The sequence below is a fragment of the Gobius niger genome (assembly GCF_951799975.1).
Source record: "Gobius niger genome assembly, chromosome: 6".
Classification (NCBI taxonomy): domain Eukaryota; kingdom Metazoa; phylum Chordata; class Actinopteri; order Gobiiformes; family Gobiidae; genus Gobius; species Gobius niger.
In genome coordinates, this window is record NC_136857.1 from 12,788,734 (window position 1) to 12,811,021 (window position 22,288).

Below are 22,288 nucleotides of genomic sequence, written 5' to 3' on the forward strand. Positions count from 1 at the left end.
GCTCCGTTGAATCATCTTGAAACGTTTGCCCTCATATCGGACCTAATAAAGGCTGCACAGGCATCAGCAACAGGAATAAGTAATATTTCCTCATATATTCTTAAGACTTTATCCATGCAGTTGAAAATAAGACAAATACAACAGACCAGAGACGATCATGGTCCTTCTATGACCTGCACAGGGTCAACTATCCAAATCTTTCAATCACGCTTTTCACCTTCTGTTCCCATATGTGGAATAAACAACTCCACAAATCAAAGTAGCCATTCTTTCTTAATTACACTCAATGTGCCAAGCTGCCAAATGAGATACAGAAAAGGTCATGTACTCCCAGTCATCACCCAAGCAACAGGAACTTATCTAATTTTAGACTCCTTCTAATCAATATTTGATGCCTGAGTTGAACCAAGATTGATCACACAAAACTTAATCACACTATCCCCTTTTAAACCACATGAATATTTGAACTGCAGTCATCCTTTTGGTGTCATCGAAACTCCATCAAAGTTCCAAGCCAGCTGCTCGGCCCCTGACTGGCCAGATCATTGGCTCGTGTGTGGCGGTGGCAGATGCGAGCTTTACCCTATGATCCAGAGGCATTATATAAGCGGATCAGTGCCCAGGTAATAGGCCAGCTGTGTGAACAAGAACATGTGGTACAGTCATCTAATGGTCTCTTTCAGCTCAGTGCCAAACAACACTGACAGGAAGTAATCGCATCCAAACACGCGCACACACCGGCTAAAATTAATGAGCAATAATTAAATTAATGTCAGTGTGTGGCTCTGTTTTAAATCCAGTTTATATACCCAGCTCTACACGGAAATGCACAGTGAAGTTAAATATTGCTAATGTGTAGTGAGTGAAGTAACAACCACAGTATGCAAAATTAAGCATGTTAGATGTTTATTATATGTTTTGAGGACCCCAATTGAAAGATAAATTAGAAGCTTACTTACCCAAGTTACTTAAATCAGAAAACATTTTTTAAAATAATAAAAAGAACAAGCAAAAGTCCATACTGTACATTTTACATATTCGCTTATGTTACAAAAGAATTCAAATAAATTACAAATTACAAAACAGAAAACTTTGTGTAGACTGTTAGTCATCAAGGAAACATCAATCATAGAGGAAATGTTTTACAAATAACCACTAAAAAAAAAAAACACTTAAAAGAGCAAAACAAAATGTCTTCTATTACAATGATATGGTTATTGGTGTTTGCAGGCAGTGTTTCCTCAAACAAGTGTCACATTGAGACATTCCTGGAGTAAAATCCTCTTCCCTACAGTCATTTCTGGTGATCATAACATTGGCAGTGTTTTCACTGAAGCTGAAAGAGTTGTGTGTTGAAGTGGCACATCACAGGACTGGTTGTTACCTCCAATAGACGCCCTGAAGCCCAACCACAGCAACAACAGTCCCATGTGTGCAATGGTTTACAGGAGGTCTGGAGAAAACGATTTGTGAAATATTCATTAAGGCTTAAATGCCTGCAATACAGTCAGCTGATACAGATACAGTGCCTCTCGTAAGTATTCATACACCTTGAACTTTTGCACATTTTGTCATGTTTACAACCCTAAACATAAAGATTTTATTTTGATTTTTTTTACTGAACGTTCACACACAAGTAACAGACAACTGTGAAGTGAAAGCAAAATGATACATGATTCCGTTATTTTTCAAAAAATTGAAAAGTGAAAAGTGGGGCGTGCATAAGTATTCATACAGCATTTTCTGAGTGCATTAAATTGCCTTTATAACATTCCTAATGACTCCAGAATGTTCACACCTTGGCCTAACGGTTAAATAGAGGCCACCTGTGTGTAATCTACTCTCAGTATAATTTCAGCTGTTCTTTTAGGCCCTCAGAGCTGTGGTCGGAGAGTATTGGTCACTAAACATCATCATGAAGGCCAAGGAGCACCAGAGAGGTCAGGGATAAAGCTGTGGAGAAGTTTAAAGCAGCGTTAAGTTATACAAAGATTTCCCAAGATTTAAACATCTCCTGGAGCACTGTTCAATCCATCATTCAGAAATGGAAAGAGTATAGCACCACTGCAGACTTACCAAGACACGGCTGTTCACTTAAACTAACAAACCGAACAAGGAGAGCACTGGTAAGAAATGCAACCAAGTGCCTCAAGATAACTCTGGAGGAGCTGTGAAGTCCTGCCGCTGAGCTGGGGGAATCTGTACATGGGACAACTATAAGTCGTACTCTACACAAATCTGGCCTTCATGTACGAGTGGAAGAAGAAAGCCATTATTGAAAGGAGGCCATAAGAAATCCCGTTTGAAGTTTGCTAGAAGTCATATGGAAGACACAGCTCCATGTGGAAGAAGGAGCTTTGGTCAGATGAGAGAAAAATTGAACTTTTTGGCCCAAATGCAAAACGTTATGTATGGAGCAAACCTGACACTGCTCATCGTCCTGAGTGCACCATCCCCAGTGTCAAATATACGGGGGGGAGCATCATGCTGTGGGGCTGCTTTTCCTCAGCGGGGACTGGGGAGATTGTAAGAATAGTTGTGAAGATGGATGGAGCCAAATACAGAGACATTTTGGAGGAAAACCTGCTGGAGTCAGCAAGAGAACTGAGGCTGGGGCGGAGATTCACCTTCAGCAGGACAATGACCCTAAACACAAAGCTAAATCTACAATGGAATGGTTCAATAAAAACATATTAATGTGTTAGAATGGCCCAGTCAAAGTCCTGACCTAAATCCTATTGAAAATCTGTGGAATCATTTGAAAACTGCTGTTCACAAACGTTCTCCTTCTAATGTGACAGAGCTTGAGTTGTTTTTTTAAACATGAATGGGCTAAAATGTCAGTCTCTACATGTGCAAATCTTGTAGAGTCAAACCCCAAAAGACTTGTGCTGTTATTACAGCAAAAGGGGGTTCCACAAAGTATTCATTCATGCCGTATGAATACTTATGCAAGCCCCACTTTTCACTTTTCTATTTTTTGAAAAATAACAGAATCATGTATCATTTTACTTTCACTTCACAGTTGTCTGTTACTTGTGTGTGAATGTTCAGTAAAAAAAATAAAAATCAAATCTTTATATTTAGGGTTGTAAACATGACAAAATGTGCAAAAGTTCAAGGTGTATGAATACTTACGAGAGGCACTGTATACAGTAGGCAAGTAGGATTGCCCTGTAGCAGAGGGATATGCATGTATGTTTCATCTGTACGCTTTACTATATCAACCTAAATGTTTGCAATTAGTGTGAACATGTTCGGAACAAGCATATTTACAAATACAAGCGTTTTCCTTCATACGCTTGTATCTTGTCAAGCGTATGTAGAAATATTTTCAGTAGCCTTGGGAGAGACACTGGTAGCTCCGGAGCAACTGTTAGATATCTCTGATGCAGCAATTTACATTTACATTTATTTTTTACTCATTAATCGGCAAAGTGATTCGAAGTTTGGGGCTGATGTTCAGCCTCAGAAAGAGAGTAAGGTCTGAGAACAGGTTTCCACTTTCCTTAAGGTACCTCAACTTCGACTTGAAAGTTGAGCCACTGAACCGTCAACATGATGTTTCTCATCCTAAAACACAAAATGGATACAAAATAGGTTCTGAACATAAACAAAATTCTAAAAGTAAATTTTAAAATTGTGAACAATACTGTAAACAAGAATCGGAAATAATTTATGAAGTATAAATATTGTATTTCTGTATTCACCTGTCATAGATATTTTTACTGAAGGTACTGATGCAAATCTCGTAAAAGAAGAAAGTGAAATGTCTGAATCCTGTCCAAGTCCAAAATATCCACTGAGGAGACCCCCTGAACCAAAACTGCAATCTGGACGTCACAACACACAAAATACAAGTTACAGTAAGACCATTTCATTTGCATAGTACATATTGATATTACTGTGCAAAATGCTACCTTTGCCAGCTCTGCATTACGGTGAAAAACACCAATAGGAAAGATAGGAGTACAGAGGAAATTAATTTTCCAGGCATCCTCTCCATGGTCTCGTTAGTCATTAGCTTTCTCAAGAGAACTGAAAAAATAAATAAAATAAAACATTTCAAATGTAGATATGTATGTGTGTGTGTATGTGTGTGTGTGTGTATGTGTGTGTGAGTGATTTTTACCATTTACTATTAAGTCCAAATGCATTATGGACTGAATTGGGTCGTCTTTATGTCCCTTAGCTTGTCTGCTTGTGTTTTCAGTGAATGTGGTCAGCTTATGTTCTTCCTTCTTCTCTTTAGTCACATCTCTTTGGGTGCCCTCAACACGTGGTTTTTCATGGGTTAAATCATGCACAGTCAAATATGGGGCAAGATCTGAATATCAGAAAGAGGTTTGAGAATGAGGTCAAATCAAATCTGAAAAACGACCCGTTTAATTAATCATCATTTTAGATGCGCCGGACTCACCATTTCTTAAGAGGAAATGAATGGCATCTTTGTAGCCAATGTCGTAAGCTTCCTCCAGAGACTAACACACATGACTTTAGAGTTTATCGCAAGCAACACTTGAGGCAATAACCAAATTATTGTCATTACATCATAATTAAGGTATAACATTTCAACATTTAAGAAGGCAGGGATAATATTTAAACATATATCCTAATATGAAGAGCAAATGTGCAAGATTTATGTCAGCAAATTTATAAGCAACAGTGTGAAAAATCAATACAGTGCTACTGCATATTTAAAGCATCTCACCTCTAATGTTGTAGGGTAGAGGGCATTGAAAACACGACCACAGTTGGCACCATTAGCCTTCAATGTTGTTCCACTCACTACCATTTCAAACAGACAGGGGGCATCAGCAGGACAGATGTCCATGTCCCCAGAGAATGGACACACGGTCAGAGTGGGACACTGTGAATGGGCCGGCACCATCCCGGTGAAACCTCCATCGACATAGTACTGGATGAATAGGAGAGCAGTATAGTAAGGTGGTGATAACAATACTGAGCTCATTTCAAGTATTTAAACCAGAAGTGAAAATCTTACCTTGCCTTTGAAGGACGGAGGTGTCATTCCACAATAACCTGGGACAAAGCAGCTACACAACAGAGCCTAAAACAGATTTAGTTACACACACCATACCTGCAAGATTTACCCATGATAACCAAACTTACCTGTACTATGTCCTCTTTAGACTGATATTCAGTTGTGATGATGTTTTTTCCATCTTCCAGGCTGGTCATAGCCACAGCTAAGCGCCCACAGGCCAGTTTGTGATCGTCGTCAGACAAGTACTTCCGGAGAACACGCTCTAACCAGTGAAACACATTAATAGACGGATTCAAGGGACCAAGCCGGAATGTCTTCACTTGCTTGGCAAAGTGCAACATCTCATCCCGAATGGAAACTGTAAAAGAGAACATAATTACTTTAGGGGCAGTGGTTCTCAAAATATTTGTGTATTTTCAATAGAAAATTAAACAAGTATTTTAATTTTAAAGCATTCTATTAAATCCATCTTAACTTTGTTATGACAAAGTCCTGATTTAATTCCCAATCTTATCCTGGTTCACACTTCTTTTACCATACATAAGCAGTTACAATGTTTAATTTTTACCTGAATTCCTATTTTAAACTTAAACTTAAAGACAAAATGACTTACCAAAATCTATCTCACAGACAACAGCAGCTGCCACCAATGATCCGGCAGAGGCACCAAAGACACAGGGAGCGTTTTTTAATATCCACGGAGCATAATTTAGGAGGCATTGAGCTACTCCTAACTGATAGGTTGCCATGAATCCCGATCCAGAGAAGGATATGGACACAGGAGTTTCAAGAAACTGGCAGTTAGCTACAGCAGGAAGCATGGTGAAAAACAAGTGTTGGCACTGTTTGGTAACTTTTTTATTTTAATCTAAAATATAGTTAAATGCTCCAGTCTTCAAGGGAGTGCAAGCTCATGATCCAGAGTAGAGTGAGAGAGAGGGGTTTTTAAACCACTCAATTTGACATAGTTCATTAGTGATGGCCATGTGAGGTAGCTTAAAACACTACCCACTGTTTTGGCTGGATACATAAAGACGTAGCTAAGCGTTCATTTCCAGATAAACAACAACTTGAACAACAGAGTACTATTGCAAAATTAACATACACATAAATGGGGATACTGGTTTATGCATTAGTATGTGTTTCTGTCACAGTTTGTGTGCGCTGTCACATCGCCATCTACTGGTAACATTTCAAAGCACAGGCCTTAGATGACATGCAAATAAAACCATGACTAAAAGGTTCACAACTTCATACAGTAGTCATTGTATGTATTGCTTGTGCCAATGTCATGGACAAATTTAAAGTGCGCACCTTACATTTTTCTTAGTAATAGATGTTTAATTATTCATTATCTGGCATTATTAGAGAAGAAGAGTTTTTTTTGTGTGTGTTATAAATTAACTGAGCGGATTTGATTGAAAATCCCTCCTCTTTCTGACCAGAGGCGTTTGTTCAGAGGGAGACTTGGGAGCATCATTCTCAGGGGACAGTTCAAAGTGGTGCTCATCTTGCGTGGGACAAGGGTCAGTGTAGCCCCTGTCCTGAGCTGGACTGTACTCTGGAGATTCCTCCTGATCGACTTGTTGTTTTTTAAGGTCCTGGGGTGTCTTTAGGAATCTAAGGGTTCAAATTTGATAAGTAATTGTATGTTTATGATGCAATATAATTATCTATACATTAGCATTAATACCTGAAGAGGTGTTTTTGACCAGGCTCCTTCTTGATAATGTTGAGTTTGTAGTAGTGTCTCAGTGCACGGGACATTTTTTCATATGTCATGTTGCCCCGATTCTGAACACATTGCACATCAAACTGGTAAATGTCTTTGCTTCTTCTTTGTAAAGTTCACCACTAGATCATACATACCTTATGGTTCCCCCAAAGTTGCGCTAATCCATTTGGATCCACCACTCTGAATACTAAGCTCTCCATGTCGTCCCATCGGATGTACTCCTGGTATCGTTCATCACACAGCAAATGATAGACATAGTCCCACAGCAGCCTGCATTCTGGAAACAGTAGTAAATCCAGAGGGCTTTCTGACACACACTTTTACTTTAATTCAAAAACATATTTACAGTATTAGTAGACTTGATTAACCTCAAATCAAAAATGTTCTTGAAAAATGGCGTCAAAATAGTGACAAAAACGAGACGTATATGAGGATGAAAATGAAAAGAGCAACAAAAACGCATCAAAACAGACGACAAAAAAGGGGATGAGCAACGAAACGTGACAAATAGCACCAAAAATATAATGAAAATGTGACATAAACGCGGCGTCAATGCAAGAAGAATCCAAGTAAATGTACTTGGTTAAGGTGGGTTAAGATGTTAATAGAAGAGCAGAAAATCGGGGAAAGAGCAAGCGAGACATTTGGCAAACTAGTGGAGATCGGGGATTATCAACACGTGAAAAAATGAGACACACCTGGGATGCGTCCAGTGGCTGCCTGCACTGGACTTCGTGGCCGCTTCCGACAGGATAGATTCAGAGGCTCCGGATCAGTGGTATTGTTTTGTGGCTCAGGGCTCTGTGCATTTTCTGTTCCTTCATTAACAAAAAATACAAGCTGGCACTAGGTCATCTAGTAATCGCCAACTAGGCCTGCTGGCTCCTGAGATTGAGAACAGATATCGAGCCTCTCAAAAAGATGATATGGCCAATACTCACTATTTTGTGTTAGTGGCTGGGCCACAAATGAAGGAGACTGTCTCTGACTGCACTGTTGTGGGACTGGAAATGTTACTGTTGCTGAGAAGGAAAACAAAGATATTACACAAAATAGGGAAACGTAAGCTAAACATAAAAATGAAAGCAAAAGTGAGACCAACTATCCAGACAATAAATGCTTATAAAAGGTACAAGGGTTGGCAACATGACCTGTGGAATATATTAGCCAGTAAGTATCTTATGAACTGTATCTACTTTCATTCAATAAAATCAATGCTGTCAAAATGTTTGTACTTAGATTAGATGTTCGAAAATAAATACATTAAAATCCCATACGACTGGCTTGACAGGAAGTTATTTTTTTGCCCATATTATTATTCTCTTCCTCGACAAACAAGTTTGATATGATGTTTCCGTGTTCTCAAGTGAAGCCTTTGTTTCGGTTTTACGCACCAGTTTTCACCAAACCAGGTTGTGTGTAGTGAATGGGAATCTGACTGCCAACTGTGCTCTGGACATGGAGTGGAGAACAAGTTTGAGGCACATGTAAAGCTTCACAAGTTTTTCTTCTTTGCTGTTTTACACATTGCAGAATCTCATACAATACATCGCCTACAGAAAAAAATACAGATTATAGGGAAGCCCGTAGTGTTTTCAAATGCTTTATCAATACTTTCACATAAAGGATTTGTTATGCAATAATGATTCACTATTACACTTTTACATTTAGTAGTGTAATTATTTGGATATGATTCTACCCCTGCAAATAATTCTGCATAATATGATTTACCTGAACTGGGGCAGCGTCGTCTGAAGTCTTCTTTGGTCAGGAGGCACAGTGCTCGCCCATTCATCTCAAAGTGTCCTTTTGCAGGAGGCCGCAGTGAATACTCTTTCTGAGCCCAGACCACCCACAGGGCAACATCATCCTTGTCCCATAGTGAAGGGCTTATGCCTATAAAAAAACACAGGTGGAATAAGCAACATTGTTTAATTTGTGCAACAGATACAGAACAAGCTGAGGGTGCACCAGTAAATTAGACATATCAGATCAAATGTTATTTGACCTTTTATTACCTTTCAAACATGAGACTGTTGTTTTAACAAAATCGATACAAAGTGTTTTTAAGCAGAGCTGAAGTAAAGACCAGATCAGTCAATGAAGTACACCAGTATCACAGACAGATCGCACATGAATGTTATTTGATTTAGAGCAATAATAATTTAAAAGGCATTTGCATTAGCCTACACACCACCCATTTAACTATAATCGTGACACTCCAGATAGAATAAGACTAGTTTGACTCACGCAGACGTCCAGGTAGATGCCACAAGTCTTCTTGCATTGGAGGAGAGTGAGCCAGAGGAAGGAGAGAGGGGCTTGAGTGATGCAAGGATGGGGCAATATGCCCTTCTTGGGTCAGTGGCTCTAACAAAGGACTTCCACCTCTATTATCCTTCAACAACAAACAATCCCACTTTTAGATGTTAGTTCGTATAAACATAAAGGCTTTAAGAATCATTCCTGTAAATTGAATAGAAATCCCTATAAAAGCTGAACTTACCTTAACCAAAACTGTGGGGTTAACTTCTTCCATAGTTGCAATATCCTAAACTAAAATACCCTACTGTAAGTCTACATGAGATCTCAACAGCTGTCCGATTTGGGTGTCCGCCTTCAACTGTTGTTTTCAAAGAACGACACATCCAAGGACACAATTTCACATTTAATCCTTCCGGGAAATGAAAACGAAAGGAACGTCCAAGCTGGTGTGGGGTGTGTGCGGCATAAGTAGCCCTATGATTGGAAGAAACAGCCCAGCAGCAGCAGCACACTTATATACTGTGTATAATGATATTAAGAAAAGATATGTGAGTGTCATTTACTTTACCATTTAAGTGGATTAAAAACAGCGACAATAGAAACAGGAAGCTAACCATTTAGACTAAAGGGCATGGAAAGGGAAACATTATTTTGAAGCAATGACCGTGCGTGTGAGCGAAAATCGGCCTCTGCTCCGCCTCCGCCATAAACAGAAAGAGAAACAGTGGCCTGAGCAAAGCAAGCACAGACTTGCAGAAGGTAGCCTTTGTTCTTAATGCATTTATAAATAAATACATTTCCTCATAGCTGCCATGGTCAACATTTGTTTAATATAATTTAATTAATGAGTTGCAAGATTGAACCGAAAAGTGTGTAATTTTCCCTGTGGTCTTCTGATTTTGAAATCATCTGGGTGAAAACGTTGACTCCGATCTGGCAACTTTGCGTGAGACGTCTTGACGTCACACACACACACAAGGGAAGAGGGAAATCCAAAGTTTTGGCGTTGCATGGTTGTACTTGTTTACCTCCTCTTGAAGTGCAAGACATCGTTGTGGATATATGACCATCAACTAGCCACGTGTAAGGTGATTCTGTTCTTGTACGTGTATTTCATGAAGCGCGGCGTTTTGTACGTAACAAGAAAAAAGCTGTCAGTTAGCTTAGCAACTAGCGGGAAAATCATTCACTGAAAAACGGTATATTTTTTCCCCTGACAGAAAATGCAGAGGATCTCTCGTTTAAAGCGTGAGCTCCAAATGCTGGGCACCGAGCCACCAGCTGGAATAACGTGCTGGCAGACCGAGGACAACATGAACGAACTCCGAGCGCGTAAGTATCGGTTTGGTTGTGACAGGAAGGGACACAAAACAAACAACCCCGACACTCTGCACTGGTTGTAAATGTCGACTCGCATTTGACTTATTTTGCAATGCTGTTCCTGAGCTGGGATGTCATCTGCGTAAACTCTACACAAGGTTGTGACATTTGGCACCGTCTTCCCAATAGAAATAGTTGGTGGGTCCGGGACTCCATACGAAGGAGGAATCTTTTCACTAGAAATTAAAATCCCAGAGAGGTATGTATGCAAGTAGGCCCGTGGCAAAACTGTCTGCATTTTACAAACCGGTATACGAGATACATTTCTTTCCCAGATACCCATTTGAACCTCCAAATATGCGCTTCCTAACTCCCATCTATCATCCAAATATTGACAACTGTGGGCGGATATGTCACGATGCTCTCAAACTCCCTCCCAAGGTTGGTGAAAATGGACAAAGGTTTCTATCTCATTTCTACGTATCCTACAATGAGTATTTTGAATTTCTTTTTTGTAGGGGGCCTGGAAGCCGTCCCTGAACATCTCTGCTGTCCTCACCTCCATTCAGCTTCTCATGGCTGAACCAAATCCAGATGACCCTTTGATGGCAGATATTGTGAGTGCTGTTAAAATCAACATGACTAATTAAAAACACAAAACAAATCTGAACTACTTTGTCAACTTTGGACTGGCAAGCAGTAAAAGATTTATATTCTCCTTGCCCAGACTTTATAATTTGGTTTGATGTTTTCTGTAGTCCTCAGAGTTCAAATACAACAAACTGCTATTCTCGGAGAAAGCTAAGAAGTGGACACATGAGCATGCGATTCAGAAAAACAAGGTGAGAATTGTACTGTATGTTGTCAGTTCTGAATGACTTGTTTTTTTAGAATTTTGTTGAGCGACTATGTGTAATTGCATATCTTAATCACTAGATGGCAGTAGCCTAAATTAAATACAAAGAACATTCAGGTACTGCATCCAAGACTGACTGGTGCATTTGAATTAATGACCCCCACCCCCATCCCCCCACACAAATATACAATACAAATAAGTAGATAAAAAAGAATGTCAACACGTTACCTTATTTTATTTTATTTTTATATACAGAGCACCTTGGAGACTAACGAAAATGCTCAAGATCAAAAAACATCTCATCGTAAGAGAGAAGCCTTCAGTGCACATAATACAGAGGACGCTGCAAAGAAAACTCGTTTATAGATGCATTTTTGACTGCGATTGTTTTTCCTTTCTTTATGGCATTCTTTTTTTCCTATTCATATTTAATATACGTTTTATTGCTTGTTTTTGATTTAATAAAACTTTATCAATCAATTGATTTGAGACGTTTGGTGTAAATGCGTTGAAGAAATCAGTTTATCAGTGTATAAAGATTCACTTTATTCAACCATAGATTTACCAGCTTGATTACAAAGTATGTACATCCTAATAGCAAGATATGCTTTTATACAAACTAAGAAAATGATTTCTCAATATATATATTTCTTTATAAAAAGAGCATAAGGCTGTTGTCAATAACATGCTATTTCAGAGGTAGTTACATTGTATATACATATTAATGCTCATAAAGAAACACTACTCAGCTCTTGATGGCCACTTTTAAGTGTGAGACATGTAAACTATACAAACCATTTTGTGCAATGCAGTGCACATACAAAATTATTGAAACATAATAGACAAGTTGTTAATGGTAAATGTTAGCTTTCCCTGGTATAAAAAAAACTGGTATAAAATGACCTGTTTGATCCCTTTATTTCAGCCAATGATACTGCTATTACAAATAATATTAATTTTACTTAAATACATTACTATAGTCTGTAATCTCTAAACTGTGTTTTCGTAATCACATTTTGATATCAACAAATACATTTAAAAATCTACTTGATTTTCTTGTAGGTAAACCACTGATTTGTCTATTGCTTTGTATATACCAACAATTCAGTATACCCTGAAAATCAGCTTTTGCCCTACTGTACATCAGGTGCTCCTTTACAATCATTATTGTACAGGAAAGGTTTTACTCGCTCCCAGAGAGTAAATGCACATTTCCCCAATCTTGCACGGACTCATTTTGAGCTGCTTTTTGAATTATTGTATTCCTGCTGCTGTACAGTCACAGTCCTTGAATGGCTATTGTGTCTCAGCAAATCAGACCGCTGACAATCAGGGACGGGCAGGATAATACAGAGGACAAGTGTTATAAACCAGTTCTTGATCCAAACAACAGTCATCTTCATCAAGACCTCCTCTCTCTGGCGTTCTGTCTTTGAACTGACATGAGATGAGCGGGACAGACGATGAGGTGGAAGAGGACGTGCAGTGTAAAAATCTGATTGGATCCAGTCGATTTTGGGCAGAGGGACCTTTACTGCACAATGCATCAGCTTCACCAAGAGACAACTGAGTGGACGATTCGGAACAGGAGCTTTTCTCTGTCTCCATAGAAACCAGTGAGTCCAGGGTGCGCTCCCGCCGCAACTGAGGGCGGTCTTTGGGGTGTGGCCAGAGGAAAAAGTGTGATTGGTCTCGAGTAAAGAGGAGGAAGAGGAGAGGGTTTAGACATGCGGGTAGTGGCTGAAGAAGCAGCAGAACTGACTTCAGTACCTCATCACCAAGAGATAACAGACCCAGCAGAGAGCAGAGGGACAGGAAGGCCACAGGAATATACAGTAGTCCGTTAGTAAAAATGAGCCAGGCAACATGTTTAATCATGGCGCAGTCCCACAGACTGTCACACTCTCCTCGGAGTAACTCCCAATACAGCCGGATGTATGAACCAGTGACTATAAGTAAGCATAGAGTGTTTATCATTATGAGTGCCAAAGGAAACCCCAGGGAGGAGGGCAGTCGAGAGGCAGGTGCAGGCAACGGTGAGGGCAGGCACAGCGGAGAGGACCCATAATCCCCGACTCCCAGCAGAGGTAGAGAGGCCAGAGATAGGGACAAAGTGAGGCAGAAGAGTGCACATGTGCGCACACTCGCCAGTGAAGGAGACTTCCCATAGACTCGAGCACACGCCACACTAACTCCACACTGCACAGCCGCCAGAGTCAGCAGCAACACACTGGCCTCTGAGGCAAACACCCAAACCCATCCAGTGGCCTGGCAGCCTGCACCCCCCTCCCAGTGAGCTCCATGATGACCAAACTCTCCATAGGTCAGGGCATCCACCAGAGCCAGGGTGCACATGCACACCCCTGTCAGCAGGTTAGAGGCTCCCATACAGGCCACAGTGAAGCGCAGGGGGGAGAGGTATCCTGGAGAGCTGAAGAGGGAGAGCAGCAATAGGGCATTTCCCAGAAGAGACACGAGAGAGATGGACCACAGACCCACACGCACCAGCCAGCTGCCCAACAGGGAGTCACATGGGCGGAACGGACCTGTGCAACATGAACAACATTAGATGTAGGAATACGTCATAGCTATGCTGGCGCTTCCCTAAGTGAATTGTATTTCCCAAAGACGAGTACCTGGGATAGGTGTGCATTGAACACTTGTCTGAAGTTTAGACTCTTCAATTTCAAGCTGAAACTCCTCGAGATCTGGGTCATCTGGAGTACAACAAGCTTCAGATATAAATATTGTACAGTCAAAATAAACACAATTACAATGGACTGGACATTATTTCACACATGGATGACGTTTTGGTTAATGTAAACATGTACAGTAATTCACATTTTGTCATGCTGATGTAAATACAGCATTTACAGAAGAATAGTTTTAAATCTGCAGTGCGTCTTGATTTTATTGTAACCACTTTAAAACCATCAAGTAAACATTTGAGGGTTTTGTGTTTTTACATTCAATTGTTTCAAATTAATGTTTTTAATTACAGGTTCATTTAGAGTTCTTGCCGTTTACATGTAATGCCTGCCTCAAGAATATATAAAAATGGTATTATGCAGTTTCGTAATGCTGCCCAACAGCCAAGGGAGCAGTTTAATATCAGTATCCAGCTGTATGTACTGTACAGAGATTTGACTGTCAGGCTTTTAGATCTTTTGCACTTCACAAACTGTGGAACTTGGAATAGGTCAGAATAGATTAATGAAATTTAAATACATTTAATTTTGGGACAGTTTTGGTAGAAAATACTGCCGACTCCTGTTCGAGCCGTGGCTTAAACTGGCTTTGTGTATCACTTAAGATATGCTTTTGTTATTGGCTCTGAAAGGTGCCTGCTATAACCAATTTGATGCCATATGTAGGTGTCAGGAGGAGAGGACGCATTGGCGACATAGGCAAGACTGGCAACAACCACAGTAGGGTGGATACTTACAGTTTGTATCGGAGTGGGTCGGGTACATTGCCACAGTTCTCTTGTGTAGGTCTTCATCTGTACTGCTCTGCTCTGTGTCCCATTGGGTCACTGATTTGTAACCATCACAAGATCCATACACGCAGCACTGGTATGCATAGGGCATCTCAATTACCCTGGAACAGACATAAAAAAACAGCATTCTGATGAACTGCAAGCACTTACTAAACAGGTGCCTATTGAGCTTAATCAAAACATTTGCACAACTTAGGCCATGACCTTCTGACAGACGTACACATTTTGTTAGTGTTGTTTTACAGAGCAGCTGACATTGCCACTTTATCACCTGCCATCTTTTTCCTTTGATGTGCTCTCTCATTTTTCATTTCCAGGCCTGTAGGGATCCTACCCTCTGCAACGAGTATTTACATGCTCCCCACTATTACCTTCTCATTGTTGAAATTCAGTTCAAAAGTGCTCAGAGCTATGTGCTATAATTAGTTCTTTGTCGAGCTGAGCTGCTCCCAGAAAATTGATCGTATTAATAGAACATTAGGAAGGGATGGGTAATTGAAAGAATGCTTTGTTTTTCACAGCCAAAGGATATACACCTGGCTTCCTGGGGTGTTGCTGTTGTAATTTCTAGAAATTAAGTTCAAAGGATAACCTCAGTGTCTCACCTCATTCGTGGGAAGTGATCCGGATTGAATGCATCATATAATTCTGTATTTCCTCTTAATTTGAGATGAGTGAGTGACCCCAAGCCTGCAACCGGTAGTGAGCGAAGCTGGTTCTCCGTAAGATCCCTGCGGCAAACAGAAAAAGATTAGAGGGCGATTGTTTTAAAAGCAAATTTATTGTTATAGTGTCGTGGTACAAGGATGCTCAAATAGTACCTGCCATTGAAGCTCATGATTGTGTACTTACAGCTTGACCAAAGAGTGAAGAAAGGCAAAAGCATCTGGGTGGATCCACTCTATCAAGTTTGTGCTTAGATCACTAAGAGAGGAAGAAAATAAAACCACATCTATGAGTGTATAGGTCACAATGGTTTAGGTATGAAAGATCTTTTGTTGTTAAACCGCAGCCTTGCCGGCCCATTCTGGAAGGCGTCTGCAGTTGTGCACAATAAAAGGGTATTTCTTTGTTTCAGGGATGGTATGTGGAAAATAAAAAGTTCTCTCACTGTTAGTATTAGATCTGATAGTAAAATATAAATAAATTAGTCAATCTAGTTCTAGTTGGAAGGGATAGGGTGGGTGTGGAGAACTACCAGCTGATTTTACCAGTGTGATTTTCTGATATTTTCTCTGCTCTTTCAGAGTTCTTTCAGAGAGATCATAGTTGGTACATCATACAGAATACAGGCAGCACTTACAGTGATCGTAGAGAGCTGAGCTGCTGAAAAGTGTTAGCCTCGATCTTCTTGATTAGGTTATGCTGCAGCCCGCTGTGAATGAACAATGAGACAACAACAGTGAAGCCCACTATAAGGTCACTGATGCCCAATTGTGATATTTAAACACTTACATTTCTTGCAATGAAGAGCAGTGGTAAAAACTGGGCAGGACCTCTATTTCATTGTAAGACAGTTCCCTACAACAATAAAACATACCAAAACACTTGACTTGTGGTCTGTACAAAAACAAGCAAAAGTTTAACATGAGAATAAAGGTTATTTTATATATTTTGTGTCAATGGTTCAATTGAAGTTTATTTGCAAAAGCAGATATCTCCGTTTTGAATTTTTGATCTTACTGTACTCTTTAGATGGCACTTGTTAAAGGGACTAACCTAATTTTGAACCTTTTTTATCAAAAAATGTGACGAAATGTGTATTTTTACCCTCACGGCCGGCCTTTGGCGTCACTATGTGACGAAAAAGGTAAACCCCTTTTCATCACATGTTGACTATTCAGGTTGACCATAAACAACATCAACGAATCCTAACATGGGGCAAATGTCACGCATCCGGCTGATTTTTTCCCAAATTACTACTTTAACAACATACTTTTATGGGGCAAAAATCATTTAAAATCAGGTTTAAACTAAACCTGTCTAAATTTGATGGTGACTAGTGACTTTATATTTTCATGGCACTGAAACCTGGTCATGAAAAACACTGCAATGTAAAGAGAATCTTGCAAACATACGTTGCGTTTCTTTAAATGGAACTTCTTTATTTTTGCAAATGAACTTTGAAATTGTTTATTGAATTGATTACAAAAGCAATTAACCACACATTCTTCTGATCATCTTGGATAATGCTATGTATTGGTACTCTGTCTTTGATACTTACAAGTAGAGTGTGTATCACAGCACTTTTTCGTCCACTTGTTGCCTTTCATCATTGTCTGGTCAGTGTATAGTGGGCATTTTGTTGGTGTTTTTGTTCTTGTGGTGTCATTTGTCACATTTTTTGAGGTTAAAATACTAACGACAATAAAACATACCGGGACATAAATATACAGTGCTTTGTTGCAAACAAAACCAAACTCTGTTTAATAATCTATGCTTGGACAGACTCGATTTCCATCAGCAATTTTGCTAATGATTGCTGAGGGCAACGCTTGGGTTTTATGTGTCCATATTTTATCACCTCTCACTGTGCACTGTGTGTGTATATACTTACAGCACTCTGAGGCGAGGCAGCTGCTCACACAGATCCAGAGGCAGAGCAGAGAGACCGGCCCGGGTGAGAGTCCTGTCAAGCACAAGACCATTGTTGACATTGTTGTCGTGCAGGCAAGTGGAGGTGGAGGATGTTTAAATGTAATCAGAATTGGTGAAAGTTATCGTAATGATACATTATTAATCTACAACTACGTATCTGCAAAAAGTGGCATATTTAATGTGATGTTTTTGCTCAACTTCTTTACATTTTAAGGGCAAAAGTTGTTTTTTAGTCAGCTCTGCTTCTTACAAAAATGTGGCCCCATGCTTACAGTTGTTGGGATAGACATCTGCAGTGAACAAATGATGTCACCATTTTCTTACAGCCACATATATTTTAAAGAGTATTGCCTTTAAGTGGTAACTAGCACCATCTGCTCACTTTATTGTTATTGGTTAAATCAGCCAGTCACTCACTCATAGCTGTATATTTTTGTCTCTTTGAGCTTAATGCCTTTACATTTTACTCTAATAAAGTTTACATTTTACTCAAGTAAAGTAAGAAATCTTGAAATGATTAAAACATGTTGGTATTCATGGTAATCAAATTTCAAAATAGCCAGACAAACCACCTACAAAATTTAAAATAACTAGTTGGTGAGTACACACACAGAATATCCTTACAATATTTCCAAACTTGTAGTTCCCTTAAGATCTGGGAACTCTTGGATCTGCGTCGCTCCATTCAGAGACCTACAAACATGGAACAAACATGAATACGTGTGAGTGGGTCGCTCTCTGTCCCTCATAGACGCACAGTATTCATGAGCTCACGGGCCTTTGTCTCACAGCTCATTTCAAGCATCTCAGCGATTTTCCAACATCAACATCAGGCCGCTTTGGCTCGAGCGCTAGACATCATAAGTCACACCATTCAACATGTTCTCACAACACTCGGCTCTGTGTTACCACATGTGCCGCGCACTAACGCAACAGTATTCAGTAGGCCATTACACACGTCCACTGAAGCCTCGCAGTGAAGGAGAGCCAGTGATTTACATAGTGTTTGGGCTAACTCACCGCCATTGTTTCAACTAATGGCAAACTTACAGTGTGTGAAGTTTGGGTAAGAACTGGAAGGCTGATTTTCCCACAAACTGGATGGGGTTCTCAAAGAAGTGACTGCCAAAAAAAAAAAAGAAAAAGTTAGATTTACAGTTCTATTCACTGATTAAATAGTATGATAAGCAAAATATGTGAGCATACATTGTCTGGAGTTGTGGATTTCCCGCAAAAGCCCTTTCAGGTATTGCTTTAATGTTGTTGTTATGAAAGCCCCTGAAAATATAAAACATACTTTCTTCAGTATTTGTCACAGCCAATCTCGTGCCGAAGCTGCCCTGGGACAGGCTGACACATGTGGCTACCATATCATGTTAACAACTTCTTTAGTCACCATCTAACACGCAACCACACATATGTATAAACCACTGCCAAAGACAGTACAGGAAAGTTGGTGCATTGCTCAAAGACACAACAATAGCATGAGCTGTTGAATGAAGAGGGGGATGTACTGTACTGTACCAAGGTACAGTTAGTGTAATACAGTTTTAAGTATTTTTCAGAGAATATGAATGATAACACAAAAAGGTTTTTTTCCACTCATAGATAGTGGTTGTGTAACAAGTGAGTTTACTTTTTTAAAATCATAATGAAAAAAGGTACTACCAAAAGGACCCTGATCAAAAGTTTGCATATCCTGGTGATCTTGGCCTGATTAGTGGACACAAACAGGTTCGAATGGCTACAAAAGGTATAAGCATCCTCACCTGTGACCTGTGGCCAAGTCGCCAGAAGAAAGTCATTACTTTACAAATGTCACAAAGTATCCGCTTACAATATGCCAAACAGCACAGAGACAAGCCTCAACATTTCTGAAACAATGTCATTTGGAACGATGAAACAATGATGGGACTTTTTTGCCACAACCATAAACGTTACATTTGGAGGAGTCAACAAGGCCTGTGATGAACGGTGCACCATTCCTACTGTGAAACACGGAGGTGGATCACTGATGTTTTGGGGATGTGTGAGCTACAACACTTCAGGGAACTTGGTCAAAACTGATTTCAGGCTGAATGCAGAATGTTATGAAAGAATACTGGCGGAAAAGTGTCACTCATCAGCCTGGAAGCTGCACATGAGACGCACTTGGACATTCCAACATGGCAGCGATCCAAAGCACAATTGGTGATTATTTTGGTTTGGCTTTTATCATTATGATTTAAAAAGACTAAGCTCAGTTATTTGGCCATAAATGGCTTTGCACAACCACTAACTATGAGTGAAAATAAACTTTGTGTTATCATTAATATTCTCTGAAAAATGGCACACACAAAAATTAATAACATTACATTTTTAATTTACCTTATTATTATTATATCCATTTTACAAGATTTTATCCACTGTGACATCACATCAGTTGGACTAGCAGCAGGCTGCATTTGCTCACATAAAGCAAGTCAAACGTTTGCCCCAAGCTGCACCTGCTATTGCACAGCTGACATGTATTTTTGGAGATGTAAGTGCGCACATAGGGTGTACTTGTAACACATAGGCACTCAACATGAACATCTGCTGAAATGGAAGGGAAACAGTGTGTGTCTGTATGTTTGTGTCTAAGGGAGAGGGGTGTAGGCAGCACCTGCTCAAGGCGAGAGAGATTGTATCCGAGTGTCACATTAAAATCACTTAACAGGATTAGTCTTAGATAAGACAAACATGGCTGTAATTTAGGGCAGGTGCATGAATATACTCACAGTTCCTGAAGCTTGCTCAGTGTTCGGATGGCCACAGGAAACTCCTGGAGGTTATTGTAGTTCAAGTCCCTGCAATTAGATAAGTCTGAATGATGGAAATGCACAAGACTTGTCAGTTATACATTTGACTTTTTCTCTTTATTTGCAAAGTCATTGTGCAAGTGCATTTTTTTTTTTTTTATCTCAAAGGGGTTTTCAAGTTCTTGGTTTGGATATTCACAAGACACTTTCCTATGCTGTTACAAAGAAAATAATCTGGCTACTGTAATTTATTGATTCTTGTATTTATTCTGGCATTGATTATACACCAGATGCAACACCCTTCTTTAATGCAATCCTGTAATATGGTCTGGTACAGGCACAGCTGCACTTGTGATTTCCTGTAACTTTTCTGTATAGCCATTAAATTGGTTGAATAAGGTTTTCCTCGTTTGAGTGATGTTGTGTTGTGCACGGAGTTTCATTAGGTTTTGTAGCGGTCCTCTTGTGGGTATTTCGTCATAATGATTTTATAATACACATTTGCGGTTTGAGGAGGGTGTGATGCAGATGGCCTCTCCTATTTCTCGTAAGCCTGGCGGAGTGGGAGATTAACCCTCCATACCAGCACAATCTCCTCCACGTCAATAACACCTGCCATCTTAACTCGCTGCTGAATCATGTGTTTCCCTCCAAACACTTTAACACACACTATTCTGGTCTGGCTTCCCTTCACTCTTTCTCCAGTTTCATTATCCATTTGCTTTGAGGCTCTCTCGGACTTGCACCTTATTCCCACTTTGGCCACATGAATGATAGCTTTTTAGTTTTTACAAGAACTGTTGAAACACAAATTCTCCCACCTAGATATTTATAGGAGTAAACTTATGTGGCCAATGTTGTCCTCTCATGAAAAATACATTTGAAGTTGAGTCCTACAAATTGAGCCCATCTTCTTCTCAAAATGCTTGCCCCCATCTGTTGATGTTATGCGGTGGTACCCTGGATTCGTTCTGCACCTCGGTAATGGTCTATACTCTCAAGTGTTTCTAGTTTGTACCTGTTACATTCTTAAAAACCCAAGACTCTGACAAAGAAGTGTAGCATTAACAAGTTGCTAAGTAGCATGCACCAAACACAGACTGCTTTAATTAGACCACCTTGTTCGCTACTGTTTTGCTGGATAAATCAGGATAATCTTTCTCTCGACCTGTCACTGTTCAAAACGTTTAAGCAGAAATCATTTTTTTCAGCACATGTGATGTTTTATTTATCGGTTGTTCCATTTTAGTGGCCTTAGAGACGGCTCAACAAAGTCTGCACGCTTCCACTGAACACAAAGCAGTCTGCCTAAAAGATAACACCTTTAATTTCCCCTGTCCTGTGCACCATTTGTCACTTTTTGACTTCAAAAAACCTGCTGATATTTACTGGCTTTTAATCATCATTACTTAGAATTTACAGCTATCTTTTATTATTCTATGGCATCTTGGTTTGTTAGATTTACAGCAGCACATATTTAGAAGCTCTACTTCACTGAGATTAAGAGAATAGGGACAGATATGAGGCTTTTTTACATTTGATTTATTATAGGTTTATGCCATGGTTATGTGACTTCTATAAACACCATCATGTGTATAATTATTACTAAGCCAGGCTCCAGCTCGAGGTCAAAGAAGTAGTACATCACTCATGACCATCACTGAACAAACTAATATGCTTTCAGACATCTTTTTACTGGATTTAATCATCAGTTCTACCCTGAGTGATCCTCGGACCACTTTTGTTGATTCTTGACCACATGAGGCCACACAAGAATATTAGTATTGTAAATGTCCAGATTTAGTTTGTAGCTATTACATTTGCCCCTTTAAATCTGTTTTTTATCACTTAAAGTGTGCGTGTATGTGTACCACTTACAGTGTCTCTAGACTCTGCAACCCTTCAAAACATCTTGCACCCATACTCTGGATCTGGTTGTTGTGTAGATGCCTGCAAATGACCACAAATGTTTTGCATCAAAATAGGATTTTGCCACTTGATTTTATGACATACAACAATCCCCATTTCCTTTTCAACGGCTTAGCTGTGAAGTGTTGCCTAATTCTGAAATTGGCCACTGTAAACCAAAGTAGGATGTTGCATAGCTGAGATAGAAAGTTTTGTGGCTGACAGAGATTCAAGCTTGAACTCATGAGTATGTTATAGTAGACTGCTCTTCTAATTTTGTAATTTTATATGTCCAATAACACGTCTGTCCTATTTCTAA

General features: G+C 39.7%; 4 protein-coding genes across 6 annotated transcripts in view; 1 reads left to right on the forward strand and 3 right to left on the reverse strand.

Annotated features, from left to right (window-relative positions):
- Window positions 1-3,308: 3,308 nt before the first annotated feature.
- On the reverse strand, window positions 3,309-6,331 carry pnpla1 (patatin-like phospholipase domain containing 1). Its single transcript, XM_079559205.1, has 9 exons — window positions 5,622-6,331; window positions 5,134-5,366; window positions 5,006-5,071; window positions 4,712-4,918; window positions 4,421-4,481; window positions 4,133-4,327; window positions 3,921-4,038; window positions 3,711-3,833; window positions 3,309-3,573 (listed from the first exon to the last, which is right to left on the reverse strand). The coding sequence occupies exons 1-9, from the start codon at window positions 5,827-5,829 to the stop codon at window positions 3,510-3,512; spliced, it is 1,275 nt and encodes a 424-aa protein (XP_079415331.1). The 5' UTR covers window positions 5,830-6,331; the 3' UTR covers window positions 3,309-3,509.
- Window positions 6,332-6,392: 61 nt separating this feature from the next.
- On the reverse strand, window positions 6,393-9,461 carry etv7 (ETS variant transcription factor 7). Its single transcript, XM_079559206.1, has 9 exons — window positions 9,250-9,461; window positions 8,994-9,141; window positions 8,475-8,639; window positions 8,138-8,296; window positions 7,685-7,765; window positions 7,442-7,561; window positions 6,878-7,020; window positions 6,702-6,802; window positions 6,393-6,628 (listed from the first exon to the last, which is right to left on the reverse strand). Exons 1-9 carry the CDS (start codon window positions 9,280-9,282, stop codon window positions 6,409-6,411), a joined length of 1,170 nt encoding a protein of 389 aa, XP_079415332.1. The 5' UTR covers window positions 9,283-9,461; the 3' UTR covers window positions 6,393-6,408.
- Window positions 9,462-9,973: 512 nt separating this feature from the next.
- ube2t (ubiquitin-conjugating enzyme E2T (putative)) lies at window positions 9,974-11,654 on the forward strand. 3 transcript variants are annotated; one of them, XM_079559215.1, is made up of 7 exons: window positions 9,974-10,091; window positions 10,229-10,340; window positions 10,518-10,587; window positions 10,664-10,769; window positions 10,847-10,945; window positions 11,087-11,170; window positions 11,440-11,654. In XM_079559215.1, exons 2-7 carry the CDS (start codon window positions 10,232-10,234, stop codon window positions 11,548-11,550), a joined length of 579 nt encoding a protein of 192 aa, XP_079415341.1. In that variant the 5' UTR covers window positions 9,974-10,091; window positions 10,229-10,231; the 3' UTR covers window positions 11,551-11,654. The 3 variants fall into 3 exon arrangements, with proteins under 3 accessions (XP_079415341.1, XP_079415342.1, XP_079415340.1); XM_079559216.1 differs by having other exon boundaries at window positions 9,994-10,110; XM_079559214.1 differs by having other exon boundaries at window positions 9,994-10,096.
- Window positions 11,655-12,056: 402 nt separating this feature from the next.
- lgr6 (leucine-rich repeat containing G protein-coupled receptor 6) overlaps window positions 12,057-22,288 on the reverse strand; it is a 41,972-nt gene continuing 31,740 nt past the window's right edge. Inside the window, exons 6-18 of the mRNA XM_079559181.1 lie at window positions 21,940-22,011; window positions 20,041-20,109; window positions 18,488-18,559; window positions 18,332-18,403; window positions 17,906-17,974; window positions 17,241-17,312; window positions 16,139-16,204; window positions 15,987-16,058; window positions 15,536-15,607; window positions 15,289-15,414; window positions 14,630-14,784; window positions 13,821-13,901; window positions 12,057-13,730 (exon numbers count right to left, since the gene is read on the reverse strand). Of these exons, the coding sequence (XP_079415307.1) occupies window positions 12,514-13,730; window positions 13,821-13,901; window positions 14,630-14,784; window positions 15,289-15,414; window positions 15,536-15,607; window positions 15,987-16,058; window positions 16,139-16,204; window positions 17,241-17,312; window positions 17,906-17,974; window positions 18,332-18,403; window positions 18,488-18,559; window positions 20,041-20,109; window positions 21,940-22,011 (2,215 nt within the window). The 3' untranslated portion in view covers window positions 12,057-12,513. The remainder of the gene's footprint in view (window positions 13,731-13,820; window positions 13,902-14,629; window positions 14,785-15,288; window positions 15,415-15,535; window positions 15,608-15,986; window positions 16,059-16,138; window positions 16,205-17,240; window positions 17,313-17,905; window positions 17,975-18,331; window positions 18,404-18,487; window positions 18,560-20,040; window positions 20,110-21,939; window positions 22,012-22,288) is intronic.